This window comes from Lacerta agilis, chromosome 10, assembly GCF_009819535.1.
Source record: "Lacerta agilis isolate rLacAgi1 chromosome 10, rLacAgi1.pri, whole genome shotgun sequence".
In the NCBI taxonomy this organism is placed as follows: Eukaryota; Metazoa; Chordata; class Lepidosauria; order Squamata; family Lacertidae; genus Lacerta; species Lacerta agilis.
This window is the reverse complement of record NC_046321.1, coordinates 64,405,029-64,422,479: the sequence shown is the minus strand read 5'-3', so window position 1 is coordinate 64,422,479 and position 17,451 is coordinate 64,405,029. Positions and strand designations below refer to the sequence as shown.

The 17,451-nt window shown below is 42.9% G+C and overlaps 1 protein-coding gene across 2 annotated transcripts in view; it reads right to left on the bottom strand.

Moving 5' to 3' along the window:
* Nucleotides 1-17,138, bottom strand: part of RELN (reelin) — a 281,750-nt gene extending 264,612 nt beyond the window's left edge. For both annotated transcript variants that reach the window (XM_033161628.1, XM_033161629.1), the window contains exon 1: nucleotides 16,673-17,138. In XM_033161628.1, the coding sequence (XP_033017519.1) occupies nucleotides 16,673-16,949 (277 nt within the window). In that variant the 5' untranslated portion in view covers nucleotides 16,950-17,138. The remainder of the gene's footprint in view (nucleotides 1-16,672) is intronic.
* Between the last annotated feature and the right edge of the window lie 313 nt (nucleotides 17,139-17,451).

Below are 17,451 nucleotides of genomic sequence, written 5' to 3'. Positions count from 1 at the left end.
ATTTCAGATCTCTATGTTAAGGAATGTGGGTTTAAAAAAAGGTAAAAGAGGGGACTGCGGGAAATGGTGTGGAGGGAGAAGATTGGCACTGATGCTGCCACAAAGAGACAGATCAGCAGCAGGGGCAACTGGTGGGGCTGGCTACCCATCACCCAGACAGCTCCTAGGGGCCCCCTGAAGTCTGGCAATGGTCCTCGCGGCAATATGATTCTATTGCTCTTCTCTATTTTACTCCTTTACAACAACAACCAAAACCCAAGACAAAAAAACCCCCACCACAATGTAAAATAACTTACCCAAGCTGTAAAAGTTAGATAAGGACTGATTACCAAGTCAAATAACAGATACATAAGTAAGCACAATCAAATCTGCACGATTTAGACTACAACTTTATTCAGCCCCAGACACCGCATGAGCTTTCTTAGACTAATTTTATCAGCTGAATCACATAAGTGCCAAAGTATAATCCTACACGAGTGTACTCAGAAGTATGTTTCATTGAGTTCAGCAGGATTTGCAAGTAGATGTAAGACTGAAGTCCAAATGCTAGACTTAAGACCACCCACCCAAAGTAGTCTCTCTGTACAAGTCTCATGGCCCACAAGTGAAGCATCCAGTTTTTCCACAGCACTCTGAGTTCAAGAGACAAAAGCTACATTTAAATCCAATCCAGAGAAGACAGCCCAATTACTAGTCAAGAAACTGACCTTTTCCCACACCAAGAACAAAGAGGGCTGCTACAATAGGAAAGACCATCAAAATAATAAAGGAAGGCTGAAACCATGCAAACACAAATGCACAAACGTCTGGAAAGTACTAGTTTTACAAAGGCAGAATTAATATGATATTATCTGAGATAGTCTGCATTTGTAGGTGCACTTATAGTTGGAAAATGTATTCAAAATTTTCTTTCTGCCCTCTGTCTTTTGATCTATTAATTTGTCTAATATTTTGCACCTTTGCAAATTCCTTAATGGTACATACCTGTTGATATATAAAATGCCATACCACTACATATTGGTTGTAATACACTGTTAATTTTTAAAGTATTTTTTCCCTTTGGGAGATGCGATTGTACAGGCATTAACCTGGGAGTCAGCCCCATTGAACTTTATGAGACTTACTTGTGCATAGATGAGTATAAATTGCACTGCTAGACATTTGCTGATGTCATGTAACTTAACTAACTATGGCAAATTCTCAGACCACTTTGCAGAATAAATACTTGTGCTTTAAAATTCCTTCTACTTTTATTGGGGTTACAACATGTAAGCTAGGTAGGTGAAGACCAAACAGATGTCATATTCACCATGAGAAAACCACTGAAAGTGGTCTCACTTTAATAAGCAGGGCCGGCCCACCCATGAAGCAAGAGGGGGAAACCACCTCAGTTAGCAGGATCTACAGGGGCAGCAGATCCCAATGCAGATCTTTCTTCCCCTCTTCTTCCTGATGTAGCTCTTCACTCACTTATTCTTCCCTGGAGGAGAAGGGGGGCACCATTTTGTGGTTCACCACAGATGCCAAAATGTATTGGGCCGATTCTTGCTTGTTGTAATGGTCAGAACTGTAATTACTACACAGGTCTCAAGCATCTGTGGCTTTCAAGACATAACTTGAAGAGCCATAATGTGATTCAAGCAGTAACTTCTGCACATTATGAATGAGGAACACAACACAATGGGACTCACTTGCTATTTGGATTCCATTTTTAGTAATGTCCTCTTGGCAAATGTAATGTGGGATCTGGTTCTAAATCCATGGGACAGTTTGGGGAAAAAACCTTGTTAAGCAACCCAGACGGATAGGCGGGGTACAAACAATAAATTATTATTATTATTATTATTATTATTATTATTATTATTATGCAAAGAGCCATAATATCCATGGAAATCGAATGAACATTTATTATGAATTAAGGATACCAATGGAGACAACTCCATTTCATGATGTCTGTTAACAGACATGGGCATACGAATAATAGTAAGTCACTGGTGCATAACTAAGAAAACATGCTGTAGGAGGTGGATGTTCAAAAACAACCAATGCCTGAACATATATGATTAACATATCAAGAAACAGACATATAAAATCAGCAGTATATCCAAATTGTTTGTATGCTTTCATGTCCCTACTTAGCGTCATAAATGGATCACTACTTAACCCTGAATGAGTCTGCAAATCCCTTGCGGCTGCCTGAACTGTGCCTCTTTTGAAATCTTCTTTCAGCTCATCTTGCCCTCATTATTCCAATTTCTTTCTTTAAGGCATCATCAAGCTCCAGCACTCAATTCCATTGTTTGTGAAATACTCTCGCCTCCAAAGATGAATTGGAGGACGGTTTGTTGAGAAACAGATCGAGTCCTTTGTTGAGAACTTGCATGCCACCCACAAAGAACTTTAGTGTCATTTATTTAAGAAAAACACTTGGGTGAAAAAATAAATATAAAAGGAAAACTCAACAACTGACACACACTAGCAGCTGAATTCTGACTGCATAGATGGAATCAAGGGTGGGAACTAGATGAACACCTCACATGTGTATTAAAAATAAACAAATTATTGTTATTTCTCCATGTCCATGTCGGCAAAGGTATGTGTGTGTTGGGGGAAGAACCAACCCAACTCTCAAATTCTATTTTTGAGGAAACTTGCACTGAAGAAGAATAAGGAGATATTATATATAAAAAAATCCTTCCAGTAGCCCCACCACCTGTGCTGCTTACAGATATACAAGTAGGTACATAAATGAGCCAAGCCAACCATCAGGCATCTCTACAAAACAGAAGGCTTGTTACCCTCTTGCACCTTCTTGGAGTTCTATTTTTTCTTTTGAGTGATTATGGGTCACAAATTACTAATGTCCACAGGCAAAACCAGCAATGCTGGAGTGTGGGTGGCTCCCCTGCCAAGGTGAGGATGCACAAAATTGAGAAGATCCATTTGGGTGCACAAAATTTTGGCCTCGCTCAGAGTGCCATATCACCAAAGTCTGCCCCTGAAACTAATTGAACTGTATTATGAGTTTTTACTTAAATGTCTGATTTAAACAAGAATTAAAAATGGTTGCAAAATGACCTACAGTAACTTCCTTAGGTTAGGAGCAACTAATATACTACCTTTTCTTTTAGCTACTTTGGTACTAGTGCTCATTCGGCACTAAGTAAACGAAAAAGGGAAAGGTGAACAGGATTTGAGATAATAAGAGCAATGCTCTCTCTAGAAATAGAAGTGTCATATAGATACACTAGTATGGAATACCTTACAAAGGTTACTTTTAAAAGAAAGAGAAGCCACCATTCAGGAAACTGAGTAGAACAGAAAGGAAGCTTGTAGAGTAACAAATGCACATGATGAACTTTATGTCAAGGCCAGTCAATAATACGTTCCCTTCCTCTCCCATTTTTTGCTTACTTCCTATTATGCCTTCTCCTCCGATTATTCACTCTGTTTTCTCCTGGCTTGGCTTTTTAGCCTGAGTGAGCCACACCATGTATTGCAATAACAAAACAGCAGCAGCAGGAGGAGGAGGAGAGGATTAGAATCAGAACCACAGTGGGTGGGAGCGTTTAACCCTGTTCCCTCTGCTCATGTCCAGGCAAGAATCCGACCCAGTGCTGCAACTTGCATTGGAAAGGAATCTCACATTGCTGCTGTTGGATCCTTATTCGGAGGTCGGGGGGGGGGCAGAGGAACTATTTTTTTATTTTAATAACCAGTCACATTAAATGCAACAATGTGTTTAATGCAACATGCCATTTGACAGTTAGACAAGGATTGACAAGGAAAGGAGTGGCCAAGCAGCAGCAGACGTTTTGTGTCACTGGCAGGAAGGTGTACAGAGGCTCTTAACAAGGAAGATGGATAAGGATGCATTATCAATGTATTCTGGCAGATGGATAAGCAGAATTTGCAGTAGACTCAGGCTTGCTCTAAGCTTGTCACCTGGAACATGTGTATTGTTTATCCCTGCAGTCCTCATGGTGTTCCTGGGTTTGCAAACTAATTAACACACCAATGTGGAGCCAGCCAGTTTGTTCAAATCTTAGCTCCTGAGGCTGAAATTTATGTTTTAGAAAGGAGAAGCACTCGTCACCCACAAAGTTAGCAGCACCTCTGCAAAAGTATCAAAATGTGTTTTGTTTTGTTTTTTTTTCCAAATAGTTATAAGCAAGTACCCACCTCACACCTCACTTTGTGGAAGAGAATGAAAATTTTCTGATTGCCTCTTAAACATTAGGTCTAGATAAAATTTGCATTTTCAACACTGCGGCATTAAAAATGTGAGAAGTTCTTTTAGTTTTAACTCTGCATTAGCAAAATGTTTTGTCTCTGAATATGTTTATGACTTTGTAAGGTACAGCTCCATCGTCCTCAGCTTATCTTGGAGGAAAAGAATGATCAATGGCACACTCGTAGCTGCTCCCTCTTTCTGAATGGCATTGGGTCTCAATCAGTGGCGTAGCGAGGGCGGGATGTAGGGGGCGGTTCGCCCTGGGTTCCAGGGGAGGGGGGTGACACTTGGGCCGGCCCCGCCCCGCCGGCGGGCCCCAAGCAAACCGCGGAGTGAGGCATCCTCGCCCTGCAGCCTGCTCACAAACCTGCTCGGAGGCCGCTCCGCCCCGGGGCTCGCCCACCAGTGCCATTATGGTGTTGCCATGCACGATCAGCGGCTTGTGGGCTGCCGCTGCTCCCGTGGCGACCTTGCGAGCCGCTGAGCGATTGGCGGCTTGTGGGGCTGCCACGTGCGAAAAGCAGCACGGCCTTACGCCCGCCGCTTGCGCTCAGCGGCTCGCAAGGTTCCCGCGGGAGCGGCGGTGGCCTGGCGACTGAGCGTGCATGCCCCGTATTTGGCGCATGCGCACTCCGTCCTGACCTTGCATCGTGACACCCTGTCCCCAGGGGGTGCCTCCATTCGCTGCCCCGAGTAGTGAGGAGGCTTCCTCCGTGCCTGGTCTCACATGTCCTCCTCAGCCTCAGTACAACGGTTGGCAGTCTTAATATTAGCCATAAAAACAGCCAGCCATTTTCTTTTAGTTTGAAATGAGGAAGTTGGGTCAGTTCCCATCTGTGTGCATCAAGCGTATGCTGCAAGTTATTACTCTTCAGGATTTTGCGCATTTCTGTACCTGAAAGCCATGTTCATCTGTGTTTCCCTTTTCTGGAATCTCATGAGTTTTGTGTTCCCTTTGTTAGTAAATTTGTCATTTCAGTACTTGCGTTTGTCTTCAGCGTTTCCTTTTTCACCTTTTGTGAAACATTTTTGGCTTACTGCCTGTCCTGGCAGCGAAACACGCACAAGTGAGGCTCCTTGCCGTCACCAGTCCTCCACATTCCCACCAACTCAAATGCTATGACAGCATCGTTCTTGGGTATTTTGGATAAAAAATGGTGACCACCCAAAAATGGTAACTACAAGTGGGAGATGCCACTTTTTGTGGTAACTCTCTCTCTCTCTCTCTCTCTCTCTCTCTCTCTCTCACACACACACACCTCTCAAATGCCTCAGAACAACACTGCATTGGAGTATTTTGGAGGGGTATATCAGCAGCTTGTCCTGGAGGCTGCAGTCTTGATTGGCATCTTCTCATTTGAGCCTACCAGTCATTTCTGCTTAAATAATCTTGGGTGGCAAGGGGGAAGCAAGACACAAGCCTGACAGATATGATGCCCACCAAAATGCCACGCTGAGAGTAATGGACTAGATTTCCCACTGGTTCAATTCAAGGGCTATCATTTAAAAAGAAAAGAAAAGATGAAATCAACTAGTGGTTGACTTTTGGCACTTTGCTGTGTCAAATTCATCTTGCAAACTCTTTATTGCGTGTAAAGATTGCAGCCAGCAAATGATGAAATAGTACACATATTGATCCAGAATGTGGCAAGTTGCAATCCTCACATTTCCCCAAGCCATTTTAATGCATCAAAATCCATCGGAAAAGTCCATTCAAGTTGGCAGCTGCGGGGGGAAAATAGCCTTATAAAAAAAACCAAACCATCTTGACTATGAGCCATTCCCTTACATCATTTCAATGGCCATTACAAAAAATAAATAAATATGTAGGAAGCATTATGTGCATTACTGGAAAACAGTACTAAATCTAAGATGCTTGTGGTGGGTCTAGCCAGGTGCCTATTTTGTCTTAATGGCACCTACAATAAAATGAAAAGCAACATATATTTATAAAACTGATATACTGCTTAATGAAAGGGAAAGCATTCCAGTAATTTTAAGAAAAGATGGAACAGACACACATGGGGAGCCGCAAAGACAATCTGGGCAACATTTGTTGCCAGAAAAATGAGCCACACACAACCAGTTTAACCACATACATTGATTGGGCTGTAACAGTGATAGCCAAGTTAATTTGAAAGATGATGGCAAAATAGACTGCTTAATTCAGAAGCAAAGAGAAATCAATGCAGTGCACTAATAATACAAGTCTCCCCTACACTCTGGGTTGTGTCCAGCTACATTCTCCTCAGAATAGACCCATTGAAATTAATGGGCTTAAGTTACTCTGGTCATTCCATAGAATCAAAGAATCATATAATTGTAAAGTTGGAAGGGCTCCCAAGGGTCATCTGGTCCAATCCCCTGCTATTTTATTTTACTCCCCCCTTTTTTTCTTATATGCAAAAACATGTAATTGCGGAATTGTATCACTGCACCACTACACAATTTGGCCAATTAAAAAAAGGGGGGAAAAGAAGAATAATCAAGGGAAAACTGGGCTCATTATTCAAAATTCTCAAATTCTTATGATGGATTTCCAATAAGATGAAATACATTAAAATGTTGGGCCCTGGATCAAACATGAACACCTGTAAAACACTACTGATTTTTATAGTAGAGGTGATAGCAGAAGCATATTTTTAACTTTATCACTGGAATCAGCAGAACTTAAAACTTGTTAGTATTTCACTCACATTGAAATAAGAGGTCATGCAATTTGCTTCCATGTTTGTTTATCCAGAATCAAGCCCCAAGTGAGTATTCATATATGTTTGCAGCCTTAAAAGTGCTTAACTTTGGCAGGATTGTGACCATAGTGCCCAAACGCAGAAGGTCAATATTTCAGTTTCGTATCTATGAAATTTGGTGGTTAACGTGATAGTGGCAAGTGTAATGTTCACATATTTGAAATACGAAATTTTCAATTATACACTAATATTTTATTATCCCCTCCCTCAAAAAGGAAGAGAAAATGAGCTGGTTGTGCTCACCCCACAAGTTGCTTAAATCCAAGGGCTATGCACTGACAATAAGAAATTGTCTAAAATTCTAAAATTAAAACTTACTCTGCATTAATCCAAAATATTAATAGGTACCAGCTGAAAACTTCCTCTATAACCAGGCCTTTGGTTATAACAAGGGGGCTGTTGGTTTTTATGTTTGTTTGTTCGTTTTCGCTATGTATTTTGTGTTTTTATTATGTATTTTTATGCTTCAAACCAAACTGTGATCTTCGGGTGAAGTTCAGTATATAAATTTAAGAAATAAATCATTTTTGCAAATTACTGTCGTGGTCATATTCTCTTACTCCAGATGGATAATCCTATTATTTTTCATTTTAACATCCTAGCACAGATGGAAAAGTAGGATGTTACGAATCATAGTAACATCACAAACTGTCCAATACAAAACCTGGTGGTGGTGGAAAAACGTTTGGATTAAGTGTTCATGGGACTAGGAGGCAATCCAATGAAGTGATTGGAAGGACTGTCATAGCACAACATGGTCTTCCAACATTAGGCAGATTTGCTAGCACAAATGCCTCTAAGAGCAGCATGCTATTCCTCATAAATCGAAACCACACATTTAATAAGTTCATAACATTTGCTATCCTGAAGTTAAACCCAAACAAAAGAACATAGCAATAGATCGTCTTTTCCATAGTTAGTATATTTAATCCACAAAACATATGTATTTTGTTGCATATCGGTAAAAAAGTAGTAATGTGAATGTAAAAGTGGAAGACCACAGATTGGACATGTGCAGTATGCAGTAGGCCATATTATACCCAACTTGGCACAAGTGGGAGGAATGAGATCAAAAGCAGCAGCAAAATCCAATACGCAGTGAACATTTTCCTTACACAATATGAACAAGCAGGAAATGTTTACAAAAAGATAGGAAGCATGTTAAAAGAAGACTGCAGCCTTTATGAGGTGCTATTGAAATTCTCATAACAACTTTGGGATCACTAAGCAGTGCTGCCCATGACACCATTGGAAGAGAGACATTGTTCTCTTTCCTGATTACATAACTAACAGAGTGCAGTGACACCTCTGTTTTGGCCCTAGAGTCAGACATAATGAAAAAAAAGTTCAAAAACAGTGGAGGGGGCCAAATGTGGAGCCAAGCACAGCACAATTTCAGTGGCCAGCTCCCTCTCCTCCTCCTCCTCTTCTTGCAAGAGAGGGGAAGGAACAGGGAAGCAGCCCCCAGGTGGTGGCGGAAGCAGGACGAGGAGCAGCTAGCCACTGAAGCTGAATTGCTGCGGCACAGTGGCCACGTTTCGCTCTGCCGCCAACTCCACATGATGTCAGCCCCCCCCTTCTCCTTTGAAAGCTGGCGCCTCCGATTCCATATATAAAGAGTATACAGTATATGCTTTATTCTGAATGGAGATTAGCTCTGTGAAGGAAAAATATAACATGTGAAACAGGCCAAAGTCTCACAAAAGTTATCTCAGAAAAGATGAGACTGATAGGAGAGATGTGTTGTTGTTGTTTAGTTGTTTAATCATTTAGTCATGTCCAAATAAGGAATAACTCTCCCATTGGTGCCAGTGGGTGTTGTTGTTGTTGTTCAGTCATATCCGACTCTTCGTGACCCCATGGACCAAAGCACGCCAGGCACGCCTGTCTTTCACTGCCTCTCGCAGTCTGGCCAAACTCATGTTAGTAGCCTCGAGAACACCGTCCAACCATCTCATCTTCTGTCGTCCCCTTCTCCTTGTGCCCTCCATCTTTCCCAGCATCAGGGTCTTTTCCAGGGAGTCTTCTCTTATCATGAGGTGGCCAAAGTATTGGCTTCAGGATCTGTCCTTCCAGTGAGCACTCAGGGCTGATTTCCTTCAGAATGGATAGGTTTGATCTTCTTGCAGTCCATGGGACTCTCAAGAGTCTCCTCCAGCACCATAATTCAAAAGCATCAATTATTTGGCAATCAGCCTTCTTTATGGTCCAGCTCTCACTTCCATACATCACTACTGGGAAAACCATAGCTTTAACTATACGGACCTTTGTCGGCAAGGTGATGTCTCTGCTTTTTAAGATGCTGTCTAGGTTGTCATTGCTTTTCTCCCAAGAAGGAGGCATCTTTTAATTTTGTGACTGCTGTCACCATCTGCAGTGATCATGGAACCCAAGAAAGTAAAATCTCTCACTGCCTCCATTTCTTCCCCTTCTATTTGCCAGGAGGTGATGGGACCAGTGGCCATGATCTTAGTTTTTTTATGTTGAGCCTCTTTCACCCTCATTAAAAGGTTCTTTACCTCCTCCTCACTTTCTGCCATCCAGGTTGTGTCATCAGCCTATCTGAGGTTGTTGATATTTCTTCCAGCAATCTTAATTCCTGTTTGGGATTCATTCAATCCAGCCTTTTGATAACCATCTTCAAATATCTCAAGGGCTTTTACATGGAAGATTGAGCAAGCTTGTTTCCCCCTGCTCTGGAGGGGAGGACAAAAACCATTGGATTCAAGTTACAAGGAGATTCTAACTAAGCATCAGGAAGAACATTCTGACAGTAAGAGTTGTTTGATAGTGGAACAGTCTCCCCCAGGAAGTGATGGACTCTCCTTCCTTGGAAGTTTTTAAGCAGTGGTTGGATGGCAATCTGTCATGGATGCTTTAGTTGAGATTCTTGCATTGCAGGGGGTTGGAGTAGATGACCCTCAGGATCCCTTTCCAACTTTCCAACTCTGCAATTCTATGATTCTAGACTGACATCAAAGGGGGGGGGATATTATGTTTCTTAAAATTTCTAGTCTCAAAGTTTTGGGCACTGTTTTCAGAGTTAGAGCACTTTCACGTGAAATTAAAATCCACCCAAAAGAAGATTTTCAAGGCCAAATTCATACCAAGCGAAAGTATAATTTAAGTTAAGTTAAGCTGGAATGAACAAAGCTTCACATACATTTTACTGTAAGGCGAATTAGTTGCGCTTTGTGCCAATGACCTAGTATTAAGTTAAGAACTTGCTTTGTAAGGAACCCCACTACTCAAAATTGCAGCAGCAATATAATAATGGCATTTATATATTTCATTTTTGTCTTGGCTTGTCAAAAATACATACTGTACAATTTATACCTTGATTGGCTTCTGGGTACAGTATATTCGATCCAATCCAGGTTATCCAAGCAAAGTATTGGTCTTCACTCACTTTGGCACTGTCTTATGTGTGGCTTCAAGTTGACTGGAACTGAATACACTCCATGTTTTAACTCTGTTGCTGTCACTATTTCGCAGTGATTCGGTTGGTCCTAGGTAAGTTATTGCCCAACTATGGATTTGGGTCCCCCCTCCCCTTTTGTACCATCACAGTTTCATTTGTTTGCTATGTTTTAACTCTGGAACCTTGGACCAAACAACACATTTCCTTATATCAAATTCCTGGTGCTGTTTTAAAAAGCAAAAAGAGTAATCTGAACTAATCTGAAGTTTTAAGAAACACTTTTAAAAATCCTGTGTGTGTATGTTTTCCAGCTTCTATACTGATTCTCTGTAGCATTAGGTCAGAACAGCTGGACTTTTGTGGCATTTTCAGGCATGCATGGCTGAGGACAGATTTTCAACATAATTAAGCACAGTCAATTCATTTATTGAAAGGGAACTAGAGTGATATAATAAGGCATTTAGAAATAAAAGGGAAATGCATTATATCCAAAGCATTTCCCTGATGCTTTGGATATAGTGCACATATATATCTTTCCTCGGGGGGGGGAGATCAAACTAATTAAGCCTAAGTGTGAGGAAGCCAACTTGTGGCATGATTCAGTTACACGTTATACACATGGAGGGTGGGGGATACACTACCTCCTCAACCACAAAAAGAGGGTCCTCAGTCAGTTTCAAGTGTGAACCAGTCCAACATCTCTAATGGGCATTGCAGAAGTACATATCTATATTCCAAAACAAGTCCCCTAACCGACAAAGCAGATTTTCTGCTTCTTAAAAGCATTTAATCTACAGATCTGAGTCTTTAGATGGCAGAGCTAGAAATAATAGAGATTCACTTGCTTTATGTGCAACATTTTGTCCAGTTTGATTATATCTTTACACAAGGTCAGACCCTTGAATTGTATGCAGTACAACTAAAACTTTCTCCTTTTTTGCAATTAAGAGAACTTTGGTCACAAATCATGGCTGCAGGCTGGTAATACACAAAGCATTTAAAGGTGGAAGTTCAAATCTGACTGTGTGATAACGTTACATAAAATGTAAATTGAAGGAAATTACCTAGTTAGTAGTTACGTTCCTGAGTCCTATTCTTGCATTTATAGCACACCATGTTCATGCGGGCTTGCTCATGTCTTATTTGCATTTATAAGCCCCATCTTTCCCATTCCCTTCACCTGACACCTTTTATCTTCAAAAGAACCCCCCCCCCCCCCGTGAGACCAAACATATCCACACCATCCTTTAAAAGCACATAAAAAAGCACTTGCAAAGCCCATTACTTTCCCCAAAGAATCCTGGGGACTGTAGTTTGCCAAGGGTGGGTGCTGGAACTGTAGCTATGTGAGGGGAAACTACAGTTCCCAGAATTACTGGGGAGAAGCTGTGTGCTTCAAATGTTCTTTATTGATTAGACTGAAAGAAAGCAACTGGTCCAGATTTGCTGAATGAGGATTGGAACTTGGGTCTTTCCAGTCCTAGTCTAGCCACTACACCACATTATGATTTGTTTGCAAGGAGGTTAGGCGTCATTGTGTCAAACTGAGTGCTATCTCACACTTCCCCGTGCATTTCCCTATCGTTTTGCTTATCACAAAAAGTCCAGTATTTTGGGGAAGCAGATTTATTGTGCCAGACCTCCCAATCAACTACAATTGCAAAGGCTTGAATTTGCTGGTATGTGATTGAATGCTACTTGAAAATAGCAGTCTGAGAGAAGTGCTCTCAGAATCCAGCTTACTCTGTGCTGACAGTTTGGGAGAAGAGTTTAAGCAACAGAGCATATAATTCAATTGACTCTCTCAACCTTTTCCATAAGAGACTCTAGCTCTGAGCTCTTAGATCCCCCTTCCAACAAATCTGTGGGAATTCCTTGGCATTTATCACATGATGCTAAGAAGCCCATCTCAAACCATCACTTGTTTTTTTGTGCCACATCTAAATGCTGTTCATGTGCAAGAGAATCTGGAAGAAATATCAAATGCATACATGACATTTTTTATAGTCATATTAAGGACCCTTTTAAAAATAAAGCTTATGTAAGTCTCAAGTGTGGAAAAACTACTTAAGAGTTGCTCCACTGTGGTCACCAGAAATTCTACGGGCCCCAAGTATTTTACTTGGGTATGAATATTTGCTTTTGGCTGATATTTGGACAAGAAGGTGCCACTTGGGGTGCGTGTTTCCCCCCTCCCTTCCTTCCACAATAATAGTATATTACTAACATGCCTACATGATCTTCTAGTATCTACGCATCCAGAATGTTTGAGGACAAACTGATAAGAGAGAGAGAAAGCGTCCATTACAGCCATTTGAGTACAAATGCCATTGGCTAAACTAAAATATACATGTGTTAGTAGCACTAGGCAACTCCTGGCATTCTTGCTGTAATAAAACTTTGAAATGTTTTGATCTCTCATAAATCCTTTCATATAAACAAGAGAATTCAGACACAAATAATACATGCTATGATGTTAAATGTGCCTTGTTTACTTTGTAGCAATAGTGACTCAAGGTATTTTGTTGTGAATGTGCAAAATATCACATATGGGTGGTAAGAGAAAGTGGTTGCCCTGTCACAGTCTAGAGTGAAGTCATAAATAATAAGGGTCTACATTTATTGTTATTTTATTATTATACAAACAAACAAAAACCAAAAGCTCTTGGGGTTCTTAAATAGAAAATGTGAGTTGTTGTTTTGTGGGCAACAACAACAACAAAAGCTGCACTTACATGATCACATTTCTTAAGATCCAGAAATTTACCACTGGCTAAGAACTGCGCTATGCAAGCCTACACTTTTGGATTTACACATGTGAAAATGGCAGGGGCAGTTCATGATAGCTTTTTTATGCTAATGCCAAACCAAAGGTAATCAAACTCCTTCCCTCTCCCTGCCCCCACCCCCATACAAGTGCTTCTTCCACCTGTTTCACCCTCTCTGATTTAGGCTGCAAATATGTGCACTTATATACAGAAATGAGGCCAAGATAATTCAGTTGGACACACATCCAAATAAATGTTTAGGGTATTGGTCCGTCTCTGCTTTATCCTGTGCATTAAGTGAACTGAGAGGCTAACAGAATATATACAGATTTGGGTCATGTTGGAGGTGTTGGATAAACCATTTTAACAGAATGAAAAATAAAGATAACAGAAAGGGGGGGTGCATCTAAATGACTCCAGTGATAAACATGGATACTAGGGGTCTAAACCTTTTTTTTAAAAAAATAATCTCCTAGGGGTGAATACTGACAGCGGAAAATGGCTTGGTGGCTGTCAATCCACCCAAGCAAGAAGGAAGGTTCCTTCCTGTACATACTGGCAGGTGGCAGCAGTGGTGACAGGATGGAGTGTGATGTGCAGTTGCCATCATCATTCAACTGCACATCAAAGCAGCTCAGCACTGCTTGGCCCGCCACTCCCTGGCTCCAACAACCCCCCCCCCTCAGCTGCTGCTCAGTGATGTCACCCAAGATGTGCTCCCACTTCCAGCATCACCACTGGATGCAGAGCAACTACTGGAGAGCTCAATGTGACACAACTTACAATTAGAAGCAGGCAATAGTGTTCCGGAAGACTAAGAACTATGGGAAAAGGAATAAAAGAACGACAAAACAAGAGCAGCTTCCTCTATCTCTGTAAAGGTAATTCCCTCTTGCTGTGAAAAATTCACTTCAACCTAACAACTAGAGCTCTTCCATTTAGGGACAAAGAAAAAAAATTAAGGACAATGTAGGATCTTCCAATAAAACTTGATTGGTTCACTGAACCCAGCTTTGAGCGTCTGACCTAACAGTCTCACTTTCAACATTTATCGTCAAAATTATCCCCATCCTTGAGGTCACACTGAGTAACAAAGCTCAATCACTTCTGGGGTCAAGCCTGTGTCACAATCATATTGGCTGATCATTCTTACGGAAGTTAATGGGTGACCTTCAAATGGCACCACTCAACTCTTTGTGTGCATTTACCAAGCAATGGAACTGCTATCTATTCAGGCGGGGCTCTACACTCTGAAGGCCACTGAGGGCAGTGGGAAGACTCTCTTCCAAATCCTAAGAGCTTTTACATGATTCTCCAGAAGAAGAAAATAAATGCCTTTGACGACCAGCTACACAGCCCAAGAGATAGGTATCAACAAGGGCAGTGAGCATTTGCACACCAGTGCAGTACAGGTTTTAACACACAGCTTGAGACAAGAGAGGTTAACATTCACTCTGGGCTATTAGTAGTCATGCTTCCAGGACCAAAATAGAAAGGAACCCCCAAGGATTCATTTGTCTTCATAATTTACATCATAAATGACATATAAACTCTGCAAGTAATCACTTTTTTTTTTCTTTTAGGTCACAGTTAACAAGTAGCTAAGCTTGAAAATATCTACAGGCAATACCAGACAACAGTTTCTATTTGAGCAGGTCCCAGTCAACTAAACGTTCTTGAAGTCCCAATTAAATCAATAAAACTACTTTATGTTAGATCTCTGTCACAAGGACGTAGCCAGCAGCACCTGTCTTCTTTCCCCTTTATTAATTAGGATTTTTATCCCACCCTGCCTGTCATGAAGTCTTGGGGGTAGATTACAATATAAAATACTCCCACCCACTCCCATACAAGCACCAGTTTTAAAAATCATTCTGGGCTTTGAGGCTACAGCTGGACCAACACTGTGATCCCAGGCATGTTGGCTCAGAAGTAAATCCTACCAAGCTTAAAGACATGTGTTACCCTCCAAGTGAGCATGTGAAGTACTTTGTAGTAAATTGCACTGAACTCAATGGAACTTTTCCCAGAGTAGATGTGCTTAGGTTCATGCTGCATAGATCCCAAACAGAACAACCAAAATGTTCCCTCTTAAACCCACCACTCCCCCAAACTGTCTCAATGTGCAACCCAACCCACATACCATGTAAAATAAGGAATTATAATAATTTACAAATGAATTTATGAGGAATTATTAGCTAATATTTCATCTACAGCATTTTTAATGGCAGCCAACTTCCAAATAGTTTAGGATGGTGTTAGGAAGATAAAAAGGTGAAACCCATGTATATCCCCCTCATGTAGTTTAGTGGGTAGCCCAAAGTCATTCACATGAACTTCATGGCTTAACACGGATTTGAACCCAGATCTCGCTGCCCCAATTCCAGCACTCAATCAAGCCAATACAGCACACTAGCTTTTTAACACAAATCTTTTATTTGAAATAAAATCACATTTAAGATTGAAAAACACATTTAAGAATCAATAAATTAACCCCAAACACATCATCTGAAACATTACACAGCATTAAAAAAGAAAAAATACCAAAGGAGACACTGGAATCATTGTCCTAAGCACAAATGCAAATGCAGGATTTCCTCTTGCAATTCCACAATGTCACCTTTTCCCATCACTAACCCCTCTGCTCCAGAGACAAAGCCTCTCAGCTTTGTGGCAAAAAAAAAGTAACGTAATAGATTTTTTGAAAAGTTTTCTAGACTGCATATTAAAGGATGAAGATAACAGGGTGTCTCGACTTCATTTTTAAACAGGAGGAGCGCGCAAAAGCTCTGAAGACAAAACTAGGAAGCGAAGAACAGCAGCAACGGGTGGGGGGGGGGGCTGATGGGAGACTTGCGTTGAGAACAAGGGAAGAAACTAAATTCGTTGCCAAAAAATGATTTGGGGGGGGGGCAGGGAGTACTTCGGGTCGCATCACATAATTCCATTTCCCCCTCCCGTCAAACCAGCTGACAGGCCTGGTTCAGCGGAGGCGGGGGCATGGGCAGACCCCCCCCCGCAAAGGACCAGATCCAGCCTTAGCTAGGCTAAACCCACTGAAATCAAGGTAGTCGTGAGAGAGCCCCACTCCTTTCCTATGGTGTTTTTCGTTTTGTTTTGTTCTGCGCAAGTCTTCGTCTGCCTCCAATGAATGAAGCCACCGGCTCCCGCCTTACGCACGCACCCTCTCAACCAGACCCAGAAAGAGCCGGTGGCAGAAGCCGCGAACCGGCGGGTAAAGGCTGCCTAAGTGGCGGCGGACTCCCACGGGCGCCGCGCAGCCTCCAACTGCGCGCTCCGAAGTGGCCCCTTCTCTGAAGTGAGGCGCGCCGGTGTCGGCGGCACAACAACACACGCCCGGCAGCAACAACCCCGCTCCCTCCCCACGAACTCTCTTTCTTCGGGAAAAGAGCAGCAGCCGAGACCTCGAGGAGCAGCTCCTCACAGGTGCTTTTTTTATGGATTAGGACCACCACCACCACCCCTCCCGGACCCTTACCGTGGTATTCTTGTCCCGGCACGTAGAAGGTGGGGTTTCCCGCGATGTGGAGGGAAATGAGCACCTCGCCTTGCTCGCCGTCCCCTTCCAACTCCCCGTGGTGGGTGCAGAGGAAAAAGAAAGGGGAGAAGCGCGGGTAATAGCCCACGGCGCCCTTGGCCACCTGGGGCGCCCAGAGCATCACGCCCAGGAGCAGCGCCACGGAGGGGAAAGTCCGTCGCCCGGAGAAACTCCGTGGCCGTGGCCGGGTGGCTGGCGGGGTCCGCTTCGGCTCCATGCTCGGCTCGCTGCTCCGGTCGCCGCCAGCTCCTCACGGTCATTCAGAGGCGGGGGGGCTCCCCCAAGAAAGAAGCGGAGGCGGAGAGCGCGGCGCGCCAAAGGCGGGGAGAGAAGTTTGACAGGAATTGGGGCAGACCCAGAAGTTTGGCGGCGCCGCTGCCCCGCAAGCGACTCCCCGCCGCGGAAAGAGAGAAAGACAGAAATCGCCTCAGCAGCAGCTGCCACCTCCTCCTCCTCCTCCTCCTCTCCGTCTCCCTCCCGCGCGCCCGCTCCCCACACCTTCTTAAAGCCGCGCGCCGGTAGCTTTGGTTGGGAAAGGGAGCGGCGAGGAGAGAGAGAGAGCGCGCGCACGCGAGGAAGAGAGAGAGAGAGGGAGATTCGTCTTTCCCGCCCACCGCGCCCTCTGCCCTCCCGGGGGCAACTTGAGGGGCGAGCGGGGCAAGGCGAGGAGAGCGCTCTGGGGAGGGAGTCCGACGAAAGAAGCAGCAGCCACTGAGGCG